Below are 21,430 nucleotides of genomic sequence, written 5' to 3'. Positions count from 1 at the left end.
TTGGAATGACTTCATCACCAACATCAAAGTACTCGAGATGGCAGAGTCCGCAAGCATCGAATCCATGCTGCTGAAGATCCAACTGCGCTGGGTGGGTCACGTCTCCAGAATGGAGGACCATCGCCTTCCCAAGATCGTGTTATATGGCGAGCTCTCCACTGACCACCAAGACAGAGGTGCACCAAAGAAGAGGTACAAGGACTGCTTAAAGAAATCTCTTGGTGCCTGTCACATTGACCAGTGGGCTAATATCACCTCCAACCGTGCATCTTGGCGCCTCACAGTTCGGCGAGCAGCAACCTCCTTTGAAGAAGACCGCAGAGCCCACCTCACTGACAAAAGACAAAGGAGGAAAAACCCAACAGCCAACCCCAACCCACCAAATTTCCCTTGCAACCGCTGCAACCGTGCCTGCCTGTCCCGCAACAGACTTGTCAGTCACCAACGAGCCTGCAGCAGACGTGGACATACCCCTCCATAAATCTTCGTCCGCGAAGCCAAGCCAAAGAATATTCCTAAAGTAAAAAAGTGGCACTTATTGAAAAATGTTTCGAACATTCTTTGCATCATCTGTGTCACTGTTAACTTTCATTTACATTCACCATTTGTTTCACATTGAATTGGTTTGGTCAGAAAAGAAGCAGTGAAATAAATAAATCAACTTTTCAATGAATTGTAAATAGCTCGAAAATGGTTTCCAATTCAAGAAGAAGGCGGAGGGCTCAAGCCCTAAACGTTGGGTAATGTATCCTTTGCTACATAAAGTTCTCCAGCTTTGTGTTCTTACTTCAACCACAGTGTCTGCAGACTTTCGTGTTTTACACAAGAAGGTGTGCCTATTGAGGAAAAATGCAAGCACACAATGGTACATAAATAAATCGGGGGTGGGGTCTATTTTATGCTACCGTTACTACACATCAATATTCTTGTGGGAGTGGACCAACTGATAGTTCAGCAGACGGACTGAGGTTAATTGGGGGCAGTGGATTTAGAGGCTCAGAAGTGAAGGACAATCTGGCTGCACTTTGACTGGGTGTTGGGTTGTGTCTGTCAAGGCTGGTCCTCCTCCGAGCTCAGCTGTTCCATAAAAGCTCCTCGCTTCGTCCAACTTCAGTGTTGCGAAGGTGCCACCGCAGTCAGCGATGAAGGTTTTGTTTTTTGGCTTCTTCGGCCTCATTGCTTTCACAGCTTTTGACCAAACTGACTCATCGTACTATGACAAAATAGTGACACACAGTCGCATCAGGGCAAAGGATAAGGGGTAAGAAACAATGACATTTCCTTTGCAAACTATGTTGGAAAAGCAGAACTCGTCTAGTTTACTCGGCTCCTTGTAGCAAAAAGTTAAACAGTGTGAAATAAAGTTTCGGAGGTCTTCTGCACATTTTTGAGTGATTTTTTTAAAAATCCCATTCATTCTCTGTTGCTCTGAATCATTCCTTCGCTTATCTTTTCCAATGTTCTCTTTGCAGACCTAATGTGTGTGCCCTTCAGCAAGTGGTCGGGACAAAAAAGAAATACTTCAGTACTTGTAGAAACTGGTATCGAAAGTCCATTTGCGGCAAGAAGGCGTAAGTGTACTGCAAATAATTCACAGCCAGAAGGGTGTCTCACTACAACCTTCATAAAATAGAGCGGCAGTTCGAACTAAACCAGCCAGATGGGGGTCTTGTCAGAACTGAACCCATTCTGCCAAAACTTAGCCCCATAAACGATTTACAAAAAAAACCACTTTATTTTCTTAATTGCAGAACTGCCCCCTCTCATCTTTCAGAGAGAGCGCCGAGTTCTATGTGAAATTTCAAGATTTGGTTAACCATTTAAAGTGCAAACAACAATTTGGGAAAGGGTATGAGCGAGTTACTGGGACAAATATGAATTGAAAGGTTTGAATTTTACTGTTCTTCAAGAGTTAGTCATTATTCAACCATCAACTCGTTTTAGACGTGGGTACAAAGCTTTCCTTCTTAGTTGTGTTACAAGAGTCCCGCTGGGACGAGGTGAATGATTGGGAAAACGAGGAGAGTTCGACGGATCTCACGCCTGAAGCGAAGCAGATCAGTGCTTGCCATTAAGATTTAATATAGCTTTAATTCAGACGAGTTTGAGCAGTGTTGGTGCCACCCCCCCAAAAAATATATGGGTGCAAGCAAATTAAAGTTTGGAAGAGTCACTGGGGACTTGGTCAACGAGAAAAAGTCTGAAAAAGATGAAACTGCCCCCAACACTGGGATAGAAGTCGTTCATCTTACTTTCTCACTTTGAGATAGATAATCAAATTCAATGGAAATGAAAGAACTACTGGCAGATTAGCTTTGTTCGATTGCTCTACCTCAGGTAGAGGCATGGATCCCAAATCAAAATAATTGCACAAGAGCAAATGGGAAAGATTATATAACTGTCACCTTTTGAGAATCTTAGGTATCCAGTGAAAAATCAGTCAGTGACCTAATGGTGGCAGATGTGAAAAGAAATGTAATGGACACACATTTGATACATTTGTTATGTAATCACGTGTTTGAACCATAGGGAATGGATTCCATTCAAGATTGCATCTTTAAAAATTTATAGCTAACAAGTATAATTTAAGTCAACTATAATTTTCTGTGGAACAGTGGTTTTAATTTTTTTTATTTCCACTCACGTTTTCTTTCTTTCTTTGGCTTGGCTTCGCGGACGAAGATTTATGGAGGGGGTAAAAAGTCCACGTCAGCTGCAGGCTCGTTTGTGGCTGACAAGTCCGATGCGGGACAGGCAGACATGGTTGCAGCGGTTGCAGGGGAAAATTGGTTGGTTGGGGTTGGGTGTTGGGTTTTTCCTCCTTTGCCTTTTGTCAGTGAGGTGGGCTCTGCGGACTTCTTCAAAGGAGGTTGCTGCCCGCCAAACTGTGAGGCGCCAAGATGCACGGTTTGAGGCGTTATCAGCCCACTGGCGGTGGTCAATGTGGCAGGCACCAAGAGATTTCTTTAGGCAGTCCTTGTACCTTTTCTTTGGTGCACCTCTGTCACGGTGGCCAGTGGAGAGCTCGCCATATAACACGATCTTGGGAAGGCGATGGTCCTCCATTCTGGAGACGTGACCCATCCAGCGCAGCTGGATCTTCAGCAGCGTGGACTCGATGCTGTCGACCTCTGCCATCTCGAGTACTTCGACGTTAGGGATGAAAGCGCTCCAATGGATGTTGAGGATGGAGCGGAGACAACGCTGGTGGAAGCGTTCTAGGAGCCGTACTACTTTAAGTAATCCCTATACCATAGGTGCTCTGTGATTAGCAAGGGATTACTTAAAATGGTATGCGAGGGTGAAGGGAAGATTGCGAACCACTGCTCTAGACCCAATTGTTACTGAAATATTTTGCTTGAGAAAAATTGTCATTCATGGTTTTTAGACTGCAATGTCGGGAAAATCACGGGAAAAAAAATTAACATAATTACTGAACGTGTGGCCGTTCAGACTGGGCGCGTTTTTAGACTGTGAGTACCTGAGTGTAATAGTCCCAGTGGTTGGACTTGCAGTAGAGTAGATTACCGTCAATGAATTTTTCTGGTACCATTTACACTGCAAGCTTCCTCCAAAAAGTGGTCGGCATTCTGCAGGATAAATCGCTGTGCAGGAGTTGACTCAAATTTCTGCACATTCCTTTTTAGTCTGCTGATGTAGTGGCAAAATTCCTTGATTGTGTCATTTACATGCCTGCAGTCTAAAGACCATAATTGGCCCATTTACTTTGGAGTTATGAAACTGTGCACATAACGAGTCAATGAGGTACAATTAAAACAGTGGTTTTCAAACTTTTTCTTTCCACTCATATACCACCCTAAGTAATTCCTTACTAATTACAGAGCACCTATGGGAAAACACTGTTTTAAATGATTTGGAATTTATTGAAAGAGGAAGGTAGTATCCTTTAATACCAGAAGGGTATTAAAATCGTGAGTCTGGAAGAAATAATGGTATGGATGGTCTTTATGTTACTGATGTCAGATAAAAGGAGAGCTTCAGCTCTCTGGGTTCAATCCTGGTCTGAGTGGAGTTTATACATCTTACTATGGAGTACTATGGTACTCCAGTTATATAGGAACATAGGAAGTAGGAACAGGAGTAGGGCAAAAATGGCCCATCGAGCCTGCTCCGCCATTCAATACAATCATGGCTGATCTAATTTATGACCTAACTCCACCTACCTGCCTTCTCCCCAAATCCCCTAATTCCTCTATCATGTATAAATTTATCTAACCGAATTTTAAATATGTTTAATGAAGCAGCCTCAACCACTTCCCTGGTTAGAGAATTCCAAAGATTCACTACTCTCTGGGAAAAACTTTTTCCTCATCTCTGTCCTAAATCTACTCCCCCAAATCTTGAGACTGTGTCCTCTCATTTTAGTTTCCCCAGCCAGCTCAAAAAACCTTCCTACATCTATCCTTCCATACCCTTCATAATCCTATATGTTTCTATAAGATCTCCTCTCATTCTTCTGAACTCGAGCGAATTCAATCCTAGACGATTTAATCTTTCATCATAAGTCAACCCCTTCATCCCAGGGATCAACCTAGTAAACCTCCTCTGGACTGTCTCCAAAGCCAGAATATCCTTCCTCAAATATGGAGACCAGAACTGGACACAGTACTCCAGGTACGGTCTCACCAGTACCTTATACAGTTGCAACATTACCTCCCTACTCCTGAATTCAATTCCTCTAGCGATGAAGGCCAACATTCCATTTGCCTTCTTAATGACCTGCAGCACCTGCAACCTAACGGTTTGCGATTCATGCACAAGCACTCCCAAATCCCTCTGCACAACAGCATGCTGTAGTTTTTCACCCTTTAAATAATATTCAGCTCTTTTATTTTTCTTGCCAAAGTGGATAACCTCACACTTACTAACATTGTACTCCATCTGCCAGACCTTTGCCCACTCATCCAGCTTAACTATATCCCTCTGCAGACTCTCCACATTCTCATTACAATTTGCTCTTCCACTCAATTTGGTGTCATCCGCAAACTTGGCTACACCACATTTTGTCCCCTCCTCCAAGTCATCAATGTAAATGATGAACAGTTGTGGGCCTAACACTGACCCCTGCGGCACCCCATTTACCACTCTCTGCCAACCTGAAAAACTCCCATTTATCCCGACTCTCTGCCTCCTGTCAGACAACCAATTTTCAATCCAGGCCAATATACTTCCCCAGACTCCACTTTCCTGTAACTTACTGATAAGTCTCTTGTGCGGCACCTTATCAAACGCTTTCTGGAAATCCAAATATACATTAACCTGTTCCCTCTATCCACCGCACCCATTATATCCTCAAAGAATCCTAACAAGTTTGTCAAACAAGATCTTCCCTTTCTAAAACCATGCTGCGTCTGCCTGATTGAACCCTTATGTTCCAAAAGTTTCACTATTTCATCTTTAATGACGGCTTCAAGCAATTTTCCAACTACAGACGTCAAGCTAATTGGCCAATAATTTCCAGTCTTCTGCCTACATCCCTTCTTAAAAAGTGGCGTGACATTTGCTGCCTTGCAGTCTGCCGGGACCTGCCCAGAATCCAAGGAATTTTGGTCTATGACCACCAATGCATCAACTATAACTTCTTCCATTTCCTTCAGAACCCTTGGATGCATATCATCAGGACCAGGTGATTTGTCTGGCTTTAGTCCCATTCGTTTCTCCATCACTACTTCCTTTGTAACAACTATTTTATCAAGGCCCTCCCCAACATTCGCAACCTTAACTCCACACTTGGGCATGCTGGACATGTCTTCCACCATGAAGACTGACACAAAATATTTGTTTAATGCCTCGGCCATTTCCTCATTTTTGCTACCAGTTTTCCTTTCTCATCCTCCAAGGGTCCTATGTTAACTCTGGCTACCCTCTTCCGTTTTATATATTTATAAAATTTTTTGCTTTCTGTTTTTATATTTTGTGCCAATTTACTTTCATAATCCTTTTTCCCATTTCTTATTACCCGCTTTGTAACCCCTTGTTCTCTCAAAGTTTTCCCAATCTTCCAGTTTCCCACTGCTCTTTGCAGCTTTGTACACCCACGCCTTCAATTTTATACTCTCCTTTATTTCCTTTGTTAAACACGGTTGATTTTTCCCTCTCTTGCTACCCTTTTTCCTGACCGGAATATATTTTTGTTGAGCATTACAAAATATTTCTTTGAAAATCTTCCACTGTTCCTCAACTGTTTCATCAATTAGCCTGTGCTCCCAGTCCACTCTGCCCAATTCCTCCCTCAACCTATGGTAGTCACCCCTGTTTAAGCATAATCTATTAGTTTTAGATCTAACTATTTCCCCTTCCATCTGAATGAGAAACTATGATCGCTATTTCCCAGATGGTCTCTGACTATTACATCATTTACTCTACCTATCTCATTGCACAACACTAGATCCAGGAGAGCATTTTCTCTTGTGGGATCCTTAACATGCTGCTCAAGAAAGCTATCGCGGATGCATTCTATGAAGTCCTCTTCCAGACTCCCACGACCAACTTGATTTTCCCAATCTATGTGGAAGTTAAAGTCCCCCATGACTACTGCCGTATCATTATTACATGACTCACTTATCTCTCTATTTATTTCCTGTGCCATTAAACTATTGTTATTTGATGGGTGATAGATAACACCAACCAATAATTTTTTCCCTTTGTTATTCTTTATCTCTACCCAAATGGACTCAACATTATGCTCTTTAGATCTTGTATCATTCCTCACTACTGCCTGGAGCTCATCTTTGATTAAGAGTGCAACTCCACCTCCCTTACCATCCTGTCTATCTCTTTGCACCACCTGATACCCTTCAAAGTTTAATTCCCATTTAGGGTCACCTTGTAGCCATGTTTCCGTGGTGGCTACCAAATCATAGGCATGGGTACCGATTTGCACCTCAAGTTCACTAACCTTATTTCTAATACTGAGGGCATTCAGATAAAGTGCCCTTATGCTCTTTGTCCTTTTAATATCTAGTGACTTCTGTAACCTTTTGATTTTTCTGCCCACTATTTTTCTTTGTAATTTTCTTAAGACTATCATTGACCCGAAAACTCACTGCACTATCTGATTTTTTACTTTCTCCTCCCAACATTACTTTTCCTATTTTACTTTTCCTGGCCATTATTTTACCTTCCCTACCCTTTTCCCTATCATTCTGGTTCCCATACCACTGCCAAATTAATTTAAACCTTGCCCCACTGCTGTACCACACATACTTGCCAAAATGTTGACACCTTTTGGATTTAGGTGCAACCCGTCCCTCTTGTAAAGATCATGCCTTCCCCAAAAGAGATCCCAATGATCCAAGAAGCCAAATCCTTGCCTTGTACACCAGCACCTCAGCCACACGTTCATTTTCCTTATCCTTACATTCTTTTCATCACTTGCATTTGGAACAGGTAGTAATCCCGAGATCACCACCCTAGCGTTCCTGTCTTTCAGCTTTCGTCCCAGCTCACTGTAATCCCTTTTCATTACCTTCTCCCTTTTCTTGTCAATGTCGTTTGTACCCACATGTACCAAGACATCAGGCTGCTCTCCCTCTCCTCTCAGAATATTTTGGACCCGATTTGTGATATCTCGTACCCTTGCACCAGGGAGGCAGCACACCATGCGGGTATACTTATCTGGCTCACAGAACCTCCTGTCTGTACCCCTGACAATGGAGTCCCCAATAACCACTCAGCTAGGCTCATTGCCATTGACCTGGTGCCTGTGGTCATCTTCTGTCTGGTCATCTCCCTCAACAGAATCCAACACAACATAACTGTTGCTGAGTGGGATAGTTACTGGTGTGTTCTCCATTTTTCTCACTTTTTTCTTTCCCCCCCCCCCCCCCCTGACGGTTTCCCACAGACCTGACATGGGTTCTGGAGTATTTATCGGCCTGAAAGTTGAGTTGATTAACTCCTCACTCTCCCTTACAAGCCGCAGGTCATCAATCTGCAACTCCATATCCATAATTCGCTCCCTTAGTAACTGCATCTCGGTACACCTGGTGCAGATGTGGCCATTTGGGAGGGTGGAGGTCACCCATTGTTCCCACATCTGACACCCAGTACAGAGCACTAACCCTACTGGCATGACTCTGAATACGAAGGCAAATAACTCAGCTTATCTTGTCTCCTTGCCTGCTTTCGCCGAAGCCTGATAAGCCAAAGCCAGGAAGTCTCACTCCTTCACTGCTTCACTCACTCGCTGGCTGCTCCCTCCCCTTTCACAACTTTTATTGGCCCCTTGACCAATTAACCCTGTCACTTTCAGCAAGCTCCTCCTCCTCTGACTCACAGCCCGACTCTCTCCAAGCTCCTCCTCCGACTCCCAGCCGAATCAAGTAGGCCCAAGCCCCAGTAAGCCCCCGACTTTAATAGCCTACCTTCTCTTCACTTTCAGCAAGCTCCTCCTCCTCTGACTCACAGCCCGACTCTCTTCAAGCTCCTCCTCCGACTCACAGCCGAACTAAGTAGGCCTAAGCCCCGGTAAGTTCCCGACTTTAATAGCTTATCTTCTCCTCACTTTCAGCAAGCTGCTCCTCCTCTGATGCACAGCCTGACTCTCTCCAAGCTCCTCCTCTGACTCCCGGCCGAACCATATTCAAAGGACATAGGTGTTGGCAGATAATTGGCTATTAAAAATTACTTAATATAGAACACTACAGCACAGTATAGGCCCTTTGTCCCTCGATGTTGTGCCAACCCTTTATTTTTCTTTTATCTATATGTTTGTATAAGAGTCTCTTAAATGCCCACAACGTTTCAGCTTCCCTACCAAGGTATTCCAGGCACCCACAATTCTCTGTGTGTATAAAAAAAACTTATCCCTGATATCTTCCCTAAACTTCCCTCCCTTAACTTTTTACACATGTCCTCTGTTGTTTGCTGATCCTGTCCTGGGAAACAGGTGCTGGCTGTTCACCCTCTCTATGCCTCTCATAATTTTGTAGACCTCTATCAAGTCTCCAAAGAGAAAATTCCCAGCTCTGCTAACCTTGTCTCATAAGATTTGTTTTCCAATCCAGGCAATATCCCGGTAAGTTTCCTCTGCACCCTCTCCATAGCTTCCACATCCTTCCTATAATGAGGTGACCAGAACTGAACACAATATTCTAAGTGTGGTCTTAACTAAGATTTGTGGAGTTGTAATAATGCCCTCTCTACTCCTGAATTCAGTCCCCCTATTAATGAATCCCAGCAACCATAGACCTTTTTAACTATCCTATCAACCTGTGCAGCAACCTTGAGGGATGTATGGATTTGTACTCCAAGGGAGGTCCTTCTGTTCATCCACACTGTGTGTGGTAGAATCTGGGGGAAGTGATAGAAATGTGGAGAGATGATACAATGGAGGAAGTTAATGGATTATGGACTGGTACGAGAGCCAGCAAAGACTAAATCAGCCAAAATGGCCTCCTTCAAAGTCACACGAAAATATTAAATGTGAAAAAATGAGGAACGTGAATGACAACTGTAGAAAATCTACGTAAAATCAAAAATTCAAAAAGTTGAAATTAGACCCTTAAAGTGGTCAAGTGTTTGGAAGTCCAAATAATAGCAATTATGATATAAATGGGTCTAGAATAAATTTAGAAAGGAATTAAGAAAAATCAGTGATGATAAATCCTACGAAAATCAGTGATGATAAATCTTCCCTATGAAAGAGAGCTAAATTTAGCATTTTAATTTTGGACTGGATCTAACATCGGTGGACTGGAAACAAAGACTGGTCACAAAAAAGTTCAAACGAGCAATGGCAAAGTTTCAAGGTGAAACCAGCCATATTTTCATAAGGTAGAAAAATTGAGCGCAAACCCAGTGCTTTCATGCAACAAAGATAATGAAAATTTATGATAAAATGAGATTTCTGAGAAATATCAGCTACAGAATATAGTGGGAAATCAGCCTGATTAAAGAGTAAAGAGAAAGCAGAGAAGAAAATATATGAAAGGCTGTGGAAATGAGAGAAAAAAAATTAGGAACTATAATGGATAGGAAATTGTGATCATGTTTTTATAAACATTAATTTTATAAGATGCCCTGAATGCTAGCCTCCCCTCCCATCCCTTACCTTAATTCTCTGGCCAGGGAATTAGGGAAATTGTATTAACAATCTAACATAAGCTATACTGGACAATGAACATTTGGGTGTATTTTATGGATTTTCGACTGCTGATTACAAAAATCAGCTTAAAAAATGGTTCCTATGATGTACTTTTTTAGATATAAAATATTATGTGATTTCCTGTCATATTTTAAGTCAACTAGTATATTGCCCACAAAGCAAGCTGTTTTGATCAGTCGAAGCAGATTTGCCATGCAAATGTTGTCTTAGGCTGGACATGCTTAGTCAGGATAGTTAGTCAGGCTATAAAAGCAGCTCACATATACAGATGCTGTGTATTACATGATGTAGATTGAACACATGTTGATGCATATGTTCGCTGGGCAATACCATAGTGAGTGTACTTAACAATAGCATTTATGGTATGAAACGTATGTGGGTTTGTCATGGCACAGTGGCCAATTGACTTTACCTGGTTAGGATAGGACAGAACCCCCTCACCCTCCCCCAACCAATTGAGGAGTAAACAGGGAAGGTAGAGTGGTGAGGCATGACGAATCACACTATAGTCATGCTCCTATGAAATTTCAGTATGGTTGCCAAATATTTTTTAAAGTGTCATACTTTTTTCTTAAGTTGTAAGTAATGTCATCCAGATGAACACAACTTTACATTTCCGTGTTCCAACGCGCAATGCTCAGGCAGGACTAAGACTTCCAGGTAACCGCTATGCACTTCCTGGTCATTGCCAGTGCAATAGTTATGAATTATATTTTGAATTTGGACAACTCGGGATCCGGAGGGAATTCTTTGCCTATAATTTTTCTAAGGTTTTATCTAGTTCCAACCAAAAGGACCTCACCTTGGTACATGTCCAGATTCCTGTCTCAATGCTACATCTGAAGCATTGATCTGATAATTCTGGTTTAGATCTTTTCAATTGTTGTGGCGTCAGGTGCAGCTGGTGCAGAAAATTGTATTGCTCCAGTTTGTACCACTCATTAACGAATGAAGTCATGCTAGTCCAGTACAGGTCGGACCAGCACCACTCATCAATCGCTATTCCCAAGTCTGGCTCCCATCTCTGCCTTGATTTGTGAAGGCCTGGTTTGGGTCCTTCCACTTGGAGAAAGAAATACATTGCTGAGATGTGTTCCCCCTTTGAATCATGGCCTCTGTCACTGTATTCTGGTAGGGCCATAGTTGGACCTTTGTTGTCCTGGAGAAAAGAGCTTATTTGGAGGTAGCAATGGAATGTCTTATTTCATAAATTATACTTATGCCTGAGTTGTTCAAATGACATTAGTTTCCTCTGCTCATAATGGTCCTCTATGTGCCTGATGCCATTACAATGCCAGGCATCTGGAACCTTGTTACCTACCATCAATGGTATTATTCTATTTGGAGTCAGGTTGGTTTTGTGGTCAGCCCTACTTTGATACCTAAATAGTGGTTGATTTTATTCCAAATAAGAATAATTTATTTTAGTATAGGGCTGCCTGGTTTCCCAGATAACAATTTGACATCCCATTTATAAATAAAGTACTCTGCTACCTTTTCACCACCACATGCAGGTCAATTTGTGCCCAAGATGGTACACCTCCTCCTTCAAAGAGTGAGGCGATGTACTTTGACTGGCTGACCAATAGTATTTTTTTGAAGTCCAGCATTTGTAATCTGCCCAGACTGTAATCCCAGGTCAATTTTTCCATAGAGACCTTGGCTACCTTTCCATTCCATAGAAATGTTCTTACTCGTGAGAACAAATTTTTGAAGAATCCCCAGGGGAATGCAACAGGCAGTGTCTGGAAGAGGTACTGGTGTCTCGATAACACATTCATTTTAATAAAGTTGACCCTTCCCACTAAGGTTATGAATAGGGACATCCACCTATTTAAATCCTCGTCATTTCTCTCAAGCAAGGGGGCATAATTTAGTTTCCATAAATTATTCAAGTTATTGTCTTTTCTAACTCCCAGATATTTGATCCCACTTTGTGGCCACTGTAAATAACTGTTTTCTTGGCATTGACTGTAATTCCCTCTTAGTGAGTGGCTCTTGGTCAATTAACCTTGTAGCCGGAGATCTCCCTATAGTCCTCCAGAGTAGAGCACAGTTTGGACAACGAGTTTGCTGGGTCTGACAGATATATCAGTATGTCATCAGCTTATAATTTAATTTTATGTTCTTCCTGGCCTGCTCTAAAACCCTTAATGTCAGGGTCCTGGTGAATGGCTTTGACCAGTGGCTCCATGGCGAGTATGAACAGCACTGGAGATAGCAGGCACTCTTGTCTGCTTGATCTTGCCAGTAGGAAAGCTGGAGAAATTTGTCCGTTGGTCACAACTTTGGCCTTGGGTGCATGATACAGTGTCCTTATCCAATTTATAAAAGTTGGCCCTAACCCCAATTTTTCCAGCATTTTAAATAGAAAATTCCACTCCAATCTGTCAAATGTTTTTTCTGCATCCAGGGCCACAGCTAAACCTCTCTCATTTCTGGTTTGTGCCAGATGCTTTACACTCAACAGTCTGCCAATGTTAGCCACTGCTTGTCTTTTTTGCATAAAGTCTGCTTGATCTTTATTTATTAGTTTTGCTGGGTCTTTGGTGAGTGTCTTATAATCTGTATTTAACAGTGTAATGTATCTATAGGAAGACAGTATTGGCAGATATTTGTCTTGTTTATGTATTGTCATAATGATTCCTATTTAAAAAGATTTTGGGATGGTTTGGGTCTCCATTTCCTAGTCCACCACCTCAATTTAAAAAGGCATCAATAAATCATTAAATTCCTTATAAAATTCAGGTGGAAATCCATCCTTCCCTGGAGATTTGTTAGCCTGTAGTGAGTTCAATACTTTCCCTATGTCTTTCTCCATAAAGGGAAGATCTATACCTTCCTGTTCTTCTGGGTCTAAATTTGGTAACTCTAATTTAGACACGATCCTGCTGGCCATATTCTGGTAGGGCCATAGTTGAACCTTTGTTGTCCTGGAGAAAAGAGCGTATTTGGAGGTAGCAATGGAATGTCTTATTTGATAAATCATACTTGTGTCTGAGTTGTTCAAATGAAATTAGTTTCCTCTGCTCATAATAGTCCTCTACACCCACCCACCCACCCCTGTTTGCTCTAATTTATATTAACCCTCATAGAATTCACTGAAGGTCTCTTTTAGTTTATTTGTGATCCTGCCATTCCCAGTTTGTATCGCATTGATCATCTTCAACTGTGAAGATAGATCTTTATGGGATCACTCTCTCCCAGTTCATAGTATTTTTATTTAGACTGCATTATGGCCTTTTCCATACTCTATGTTTGTTGCATATTGTATTTCAGTTATTTGTTAGAGCCCTATATTGGTCCTCTGAACCTGATTTTTGGAAATGCTTTTCTAGACGAGTAATTTCCTGCATCAATTTCTTTTTTAACTGTTTTGGTATATACAATTATTTGACCTCTCAAACATGCTTTAAGGGGGTCCCATAGGAGGAATTTATCTGGAATAGAGATAAAGTTGGCCTCACAGAACATGTCTATTTGCGTTCTTATAAAAGTAAAAAAACTCCAGCTTATTAAGACGCCATCTGTATGCCGTAACTTGTTTACCTGGCGTTCCTACTGTTAATGTCAGGGGTGAATGAACTTAGAGAAGTCTCGCTGTTTACTCAGTCTCCATGATCCTACCCTCGGTATGTGCTGAAGCCAAGTAAAAGTCTATTCTAGAGTAGGAGTCATGTTGTTTTGAGTAGAGGAAATAATCCCTCTCCCTCAGATGTTTCTGCCTCCACACGTCTATCAAATATAGTTTCTTCATACAGTCAGTTGTAGCCCTTCCTGCCTTTGTTTTAGTTCTTTTCTTTGTTGACTTATCTAAGACAGGATCCAGACAAAAAATAAAATCTCTCCAAATCAGGATGTTCTCTTTTCCCTTTGTTAAACTTAGGAAAATGTCCTGTATTAACTTTTTGTAATCAAAGTTAGGGCCGTACACATTTTCTAAGGTGCAGGACTCTGAATATATCTGACAGTGCACCATTACAAATTTTCCTGTTCTGTCTATGGTCACATTCTGCACTCTCACTGCAGCACTTCCCTATCAGAATTGCCAGCCCCCTTGCATTTGTGCTAAACAAGGAGGCTATTACCTGGCCCACCCATCCCTAAACTCTCAGGCCTCTTTGACCTTCAACAGGAACTTTCTCTTTCCCCCTGGCATTACGAATTTTAGAATTGCTGGATATTAAAGGACACTTTTGTATTCTTTCTGCTTGGCCATTCTTTTTATTGGCTTGAATTATTCTCTTTGTTTTAGAAGGGTCACACATATCTGGGTAAAAAAAGACCTTATTTCCCTCCAGCTCCATCACACCCCCACTCCCCCCCCCCCACCCCACTTTCCCCCTGACAGCTGCTGCCCTGACAATTTTCTTTCAGTCCTGGTAACACAGGAGCTTCACCAGCACCGAGCTTGGCATTTGACTGGGACTCAGGCACAGGAAGGGGGACTGATGGGCCCACTCTACTTCCTCTAATTTTTTTCCCCCAGTTTCTCCCTTCCCAAGACCCCTGGCAGCCTATGGGATCCCTCCCTTCTTTACCTTCTGGCAGTCCCACAATTATTTTGGTATTCCTCCAGCCATAGTTCTCCAGACTGTCTATTCTCTGCCAGTGGCGTTCCCTTTCTGTCTCCCATGTGGTGGCCTCCCTTTCCAATCTACTTACTCTATCTTCATTGTCTCCAGTCTTTTCTTCCACTTCAGACACCCATCCTGTTAGTCCAATTAGGACATTTTCCCACCTATCCATTTTTATTGTACAATTCATCTGTTTTTTCCTTTAATTCTCTGGCCAGTCTCCCCTCCATTATTTCCATGGCCTTTAAAATATCTTGTAGTGAGGGCTCCATGCCCCCTCTCCCTCTTCCTGATGTCATCCTGCTCCCTTTGTGGGTCCCGAGTCTTCCCTGTAGTTTTCTCCCAATGCTGCCTCCAGCCTCGCTGAGATTGTCATTGGAGCCATTTGCCAATGCAGGGCTGACATTTACCATGCCTTACCATAAGTCGCTCTTGTCATCTGTCATGTTCTGCTCCCGGGCAGTCTTCTCTTGTTGTCCTCGGGAGGGAGGGACACAGGGCATTCCCTTCCCGAAGGCTCGGACCACTCCGCAGGCCCCTTGCCAATTGATCAAGGACCATGTCGCCTCTCCTCCCTGGGTCAGTCTCTCTTCCCGCTGCCCTCCCAGGCGAGCTTCAACCATGCTCGGCAAGTCATGCCTCCATTGACGGGAACTCCCGGGCTTCAGGCCTGGACTCGGCGTCACCATCTTGGGTTCCACTAGATGGGTTGGATCGGGTGTCGACCATTCCTTCAACCTCGCTAGCTGCCTTTACCTGGATGACGCTTTTCTTCCCCATGATTTCCAGGTTGGAATCCTTGTTTGATCGTTTTTATTATTTTTGACATTTATTTTTTTCTTTTTAAACTGTTTTTGAATCTCCTGGTCCAGGAGCTCTAGGGGTCAGTGACCTGCTACTCGCTCCTCATCGCATGACCCTTTATATGTTAAACTTGATAAAAATATTTAAAATAGAAAAGGTGCACTATTTCCACTAATGATACATCAATGTTTTGCATAAATTAATTTATTTAACTGGTATGAATCATGAAAAAAAATGGGTAAACCAGTTGTGGATAATGATTGGCCAAAAAAAAAAACAGGACAACTGAATAGAACCAATGTACAGGTATAGAAGGAAATTGTGGGATATTGAAAAGAACCTTTACAAAGACAACACAGACATGATGTGTGAACTGGGGCAGAGTTCTGTTGAAGGATCTTCAACCTGACCCGCTGTGTGTTTCTGGTATTTTCTAATTTAATTTCATGTTTCCAGTAGTTTTTTTTTTAGTTTGTATCAACCTACTGGATAGAGGAAAGAATGACACGTGTCCCTTTTGACTACAAAAACATTGGCATCACATTGTTGATGGGTTCCGTTAAATGCCACAAATATGTGATATAGCACGGCTCAAAGGATGAAATGATCAGTAGCCAATTTTCCTGCAGAGGGTTTATTCTATCCTCAGTTTTCAGTAGTAAAACTTAACCCTTTATTAGTAATAAAGCACCTGTCAAGAGATAAGAAAATTAGTGAATATAATCTCCATAAAATGGATATGGGAACAAGAAGAGACTGCAATCCCAGTTCACTGTCCATATTTATTAAGACATAAATTATGGTGCTTTGCGGAGGTTTAATTGCTTCACACTGTGAAGATGGTGTGCTGGCTGCTGTGCATTGGTCATCTGAGGTTAACCAAATTCAACATGACATCTTCTACTCTTGAGGACTCGAGCAGAATCCAGTCATCCTCAATCCCAAGAAACTATCTAGGCAGAAGAATATCTTCAGTACCATTGAAGAAATGGATTCATGTGAAAGACGGACTTTTTTGAACTTTTGATCATTGAATATTACTATAAAAAGACATTATCTTCCACACAGATCCTGTTTTTGTACACAATACATCTAGTTAAATGTAAATTGCAACAGATAATAGAAATGTGAATAAATAAAAATGGAGATTGGGGGAATATGTCAACAGATGAGCTTTATCATTTGAAGTGTAAATTTCAACAGCTTTTGCCACCTCGCTGTATATTTTTTTAAACTGTAAAATATGTTTTCCTGTGAGCTAATCAGGAAGATAAGCAGCCCTGAAAATAATCTTGGATAGTTTATTCTTTTTAAATAGGCTCTTGGTAACTTTCACTCTTGGTTTGATTAGCCAACTCCTGTCCCAAAAGATGCAAGATATCTGCATTGCAACAAATCATATAATCCAATTGAATGCATTACTTCACATACTTTTCTCCAACCATTGACTTTGGTTTTGTCCAATGTTTTCTTCAGAATTTGGTGCAGACACAAAGTCTGTATTGATATCTACTGAGATAATTATCTGGTTGCAGCCATTTAGTCAGATATTTGGATCTAGTCTTACAGACCATAATCCTGTGATTCTTTCTCTGTTTTTACTAAATGGAAATGTGGAACTCATTGAATGGATTATCATATCCCAAGTGTCCTGCTATCTTGTAAAACTGGTTGGAAACTCTGCTTGCTATCTTGAGAGCTTCTTTCCAAAAGAGCAAAGGCAGCTTTCAAATGTTTCAAAGCAGCAAAGGGCCATACCTGCTGGAAAGAGGTGGCTTACAAAGTTCTTAACTGCATTTTTAGTTGTAACCTGATTATTACAGTTATTGCAAAGGCCTATTAATCAAAACATGTCATCTATATTATGCACCAAGATACTAATGTTCCACTTTCTTCATAAATTCAAGGTCCCACATTAAGTGCATATCATGCATATGTTTTATGAACATTCATCAATTTTATATTTATAAAACAAGCTGTCATTTCTGCCAGTATTCGTGTTGTTCCTTTTAACTTGTATATGGCAAGAACACTACTGCTTTGTCCTAAGTGCGCAGTGATGTTGCAATTTAGTGACAGATTCATGCATTACATAATGAACTATCTTCCCAATGAACTGATTCTAATAGCCTCATGGAACCTGCAATTTAAAATCATTAATTATGAATAATGGAACTCTGTATTTTAATAATTTTCTGTTTAATTATCATAAAAGTCTATTTTGGGAAAGGGAATCAGCACCCTGGTGTGTTTGCAGATGGCTTTATTTCCACAATGCCATTTTTTAATCATATAAGTTCCCAATAGTAATTCTCTTGAGGATAGCATATTATGGAATAAGTGGGCATGTCTGATGTGGAATTATATTACCCCACTCAAAGTTGAAGAAATAAAATAAATTATTTTGCTTATTCTTGGATGTTGCTCTTGTGATCAAGTGTGTTTTCCCCCAGTGTTCTGGTGTCCTCCCACATCTGGAAGTGTGCAGCGTGGCCATTAATAAATTGCCTATTATGTAGATGGTGGACAGGAGAATTTGGCTGGTGGTGGTGCTGATGGGGGAGGGGAGGTGCTAATGAACTTGTAGGAGAACATTTGTTGCAGGGAAATTGACTGAGAAAATGGGGATGCTCGAGAGCCAGCATAGACTTCTTGACCTTCCAATATGCCTTAAGCATTATTCTTAATGCTTTTAGAGCTTGCGAGTTAAGGGAGTATATTTAGATTACATGTGGAACTGAACAAAAAAAACTATTCATCTTGATACAATTTCGATTTCATAATATAATTATCTACAGGTATTTTGCACCTGTACCTGTTCGTTTCAAACTACTGGATTGGATGCATTTGATTATTTTGAGCTGGAAATTGGTGGGGGTGTTTCCACAGATCAGGATGATTGCCCAGAAAGGGCTTTGGATGTTTTTCCAGATGCAAGTGAGATTTTGTATAAGTTTAATATCCTTTGCAAAATCAAGTTGAACTTTGCAGTGTGTGCCTACATGCAGTGGTTAACTTATTCCAGAGGGTATAGTATTCAGCAGTCCTTAAAGGATGATTGTAGGCTGTTACTGAAAGGGTAAGTTTGAATTCAGGACATCAACCTGTGAATTCAGACTCATCCCTTTGCAGCCACTGAGTTCCTCCAGTGATTTGTTTTTTTCTCTCTCGAAGATTGAGTTCTGACCCTTTTTATGGAAATGAAAGAATGCCTCCTCCATCTTGTATTGAATCCAGTGATTCTGCTCACTGCAGTTTCCACCAAATGTCTGAACTGCCCCTCTACTTTCCAGTACCCTCTTCCTGACCTCACTTGACATTTTAACGCAGCCTTACTCCTTATCCATGAGTCTTCAGGGCTCATTGGTACTTATAAACCTGCTGCACTAATGACATATAGCCAGAATGAAAGAGGAGAATGTTATTTTTATGGCCTCCACTAACTGGAACACGCAATGTTTCCTACCTCAATCCCTGTGTTCTAATGTTCTTCACACAAAGGTCAGATGCGTCCTATTTACTTCCAGAACTTTTCAAAGTACCAGGTGAAAAATGAAGTTTGGAAAGCAGCATATTACCTCCACTTTCTCCTAATAGCATTGAGTTGTCTGGAGAGTAACGTGTCAGTGAACTTGATCAATGTTTAGCATTTTTTTAAAAGTTCAAAAGAAAATCATTTATTTGCACATCTTAGCACTGGTATTTTTTCATGTTTCTTGACTTCATAGTAATGTATTTGTTTCCCAGCCTAGTTATTTTGCAGCTGCCCTTTTCCCATCAGGTACCATAGGCAGCTGTTCTGAATTAGGTGTGTCATGAATAATTGGAATTTGTTGTGCAAAGCAAGCTCCCACCTGCAGGATACGAGTTTAAGTTGCTTTGTCGCAACGTAATATGATTCATGGACATATGCAAACAGCCCCATGTGCAATTAAAATTGACCTGTGAACCCTGTGCTTGACTTAAATTTCCCATTGTTGTAACCAGACATGTATGATCTATAGATGAGTTATCTAATGAAATCCTGTCTGGCATTTTGCTGTAGACATAACACACAATATTTGCTATATGACTTAAGGGGTTTAATAGAATGACTTTGGAATTGCTAATGCAGTGTTGGTTTTAGTACTTGTACGAAAAACAGTCTGAAAGCAGTTGTGCTGAATATTATCTCGATATTGATGGATTAGATCCCATTTGTTTTTAGAATTCTTTTCCTTGGTGGGAGCATAAACCGGATATACTGTTATATTTATGATTTGGATAACATTTAACATCTAGTTAAATCATCCTGTTTTCAGATTATTTCTACTGTTAATCTCAGGCAAAGTCTTTTGAAGATAACTTTAGTAATATTTCAAGGCAAGGCAGCCAAGATGACGGAAACTGATATGTTACACTTTAATTCCAAGTTTCAAATGAGCTATACTGAGTGGCTTTACAGAAGATCCACTGTTATTAAGTTCTATTGTGCAATATGAATAATTGAGAGTAAGCCTGGGATTGTAACTTCAAAGATCTAAATTAAAGATTTGGAAACAAGCAATTAGATCTCAACACATCACCTGGGGAATTTTAATTCAAGTAATCAATAGATCAGGACTAAAAAGAAAATATCAGTAAATTTTTATTAAAAAAATTATTTAGACATACAGCACAGTAACAGTCCCTTTCGGCCAATGCTGCCAAATTAACCGCAACCCCTGGTATATTTTTGAAGGATGGGAGGAAACCAGAGCATCTGGAGGAAACCCACGCAGACATGGGGAAGAACCCTGGTCCCAATCGCTGTCACTGTAACAGCATTACGCTAACCACTACACTAAATGTACAGCACTAAATATCACCACATACAGCACAGAACAGGCCAGTTTGGCCCTACGAGTCCATGCCAGAACAAATCCCATCCTCCTTGTGCCACTGACCAGCACCTGGTCCAATCCTAGCCCCTCCGTGTAATTATCCAGTCCTTCCTTAAATGTAAATAACATCCTTGCTTCAACCATCTCTGCTGGAAGCTTATTCCACATCCCAACCACCCTTTGCGTGAAGAAATTTCCCCTCATAATTTTCCCCCTGCAATCTCAAACCATGGCCTCTGGTTTGAATATCCCCACTCTTAATTAAAAAAGCCTATCCACATTGGCTCTCTCAGTCCCTTTTAAAATCTTGAATAATATTTATTTCAGTGTCCAACACTTCGGCATTCATCAATCAATATTAATAATTAAATCAATCAGAACTTAATCCCAAGCAAATTGTTCAATTTCAGTGATGCTTTTTTAATAGTATCTGTAGCCAATTTCTAGAAATTTTGGAGGTTGTTTACATTCATGTTTTGATTTACTTTTAACTGCAGGATTGTCTTGTATGAATGTTGCCCAGGTTACATGAAGCTCGATGGAGGGCGTGGATGTCCAGCAGGTAATAAAAATGTCACAATGCTAAATATTTAATTCATTTTGGATGAGACTGGAGCTAGCCACCTGCGCAATGAGTTGATATCTTGCACGAGGATATTTTTCTACAAAGTTCTTCTGCATTATTAGGAAGACTCACCATTTGAGATAGTAGAAGGTAATGCATTTCTATTGACAGAATCAGGAGTACTGTAGAATAGAACATAATAACAAAATACAGGCCCTTTGGCTCACAATGACAACTTGTATAAACCTACTCAATAAACCAAGCCTTCCTTACATCACACCCATAACCCTCTATTTCTCTTGCATCCATGTGCCTGTCTAAGAGTCTTTTCAATTACCCTATTGTACCAGAACCCACCAGCACCCTTGGCAATGCATTCCAGGCACCCATAACTCTGTGTTTTTTAAAAAAACCTCATGTCTTCCCTAAACTTTCCTCCCCTCACCTTGTACAGATGTCCTCTGATGTTTGCTAATCTCACCCTGGGGAAAAA

General features: G+C 41.1%; 1 protein-coding gene across 8 annotated transcripts in view; it reads left to right on the top strand.

The window, feature by feature from the left end:
* Nucleotides 1-1,013: 1,013 nt before the first annotated feature.
* The window catches only part of LOC138739496 (periostin-like), a 79,232-nt gene continuing 58,815 nt past the window's right edge, over nt 1,014-21,430 (top strand). For 3 of the 8 annotated variants that reach the window (XM_069891706.1, XM_069891708.1, XM_069891707.1), the window contains exons 1-3: nt 1,015-1,261; nt 1,473-1,571; nt 20,870-20,934. In XM_069891706.1, the coding sequence (XP_069747807.1) occupies nt 1,143-1,261; nt 1,473-1,571; nt 20,870-20,934 (283 nt within the window). In that variant the 5' untranslated portion in view covers nt 1,015-1,142. Of the gene's footprint in view, nt 1,262-1,472; nt 1,572-20,869; nt 20,935-21,430 lie in introns of all 8 variants that reach the window. The other 5 variants (XM_069891710.1, XM_069891711.1, XM_069891704.1 and 2 more) reach the window with 4 other exon arrangements.

Source organism: Narcine bancroftii, chromosome 7 (assembly GCF_036971445.1).
Source record: "Narcine bancroftii isolate sNarBan1 chromosome 7, sNarBan1.hap1, whole genome shotgun sequence".
In the NCBI taxonomy this organism is placed as follows: Eukaryota; Metazoa; Chordata; class Chondrichthyes; order Torpediniformes; family Narcinidae; genus Narcine; species Narcine bancroftii.
The sequence above is the reverse complement of the archived record's forward strand: the minus strand, read 5'-3'. Positions and strand labels throughout refer to the sequence as shown.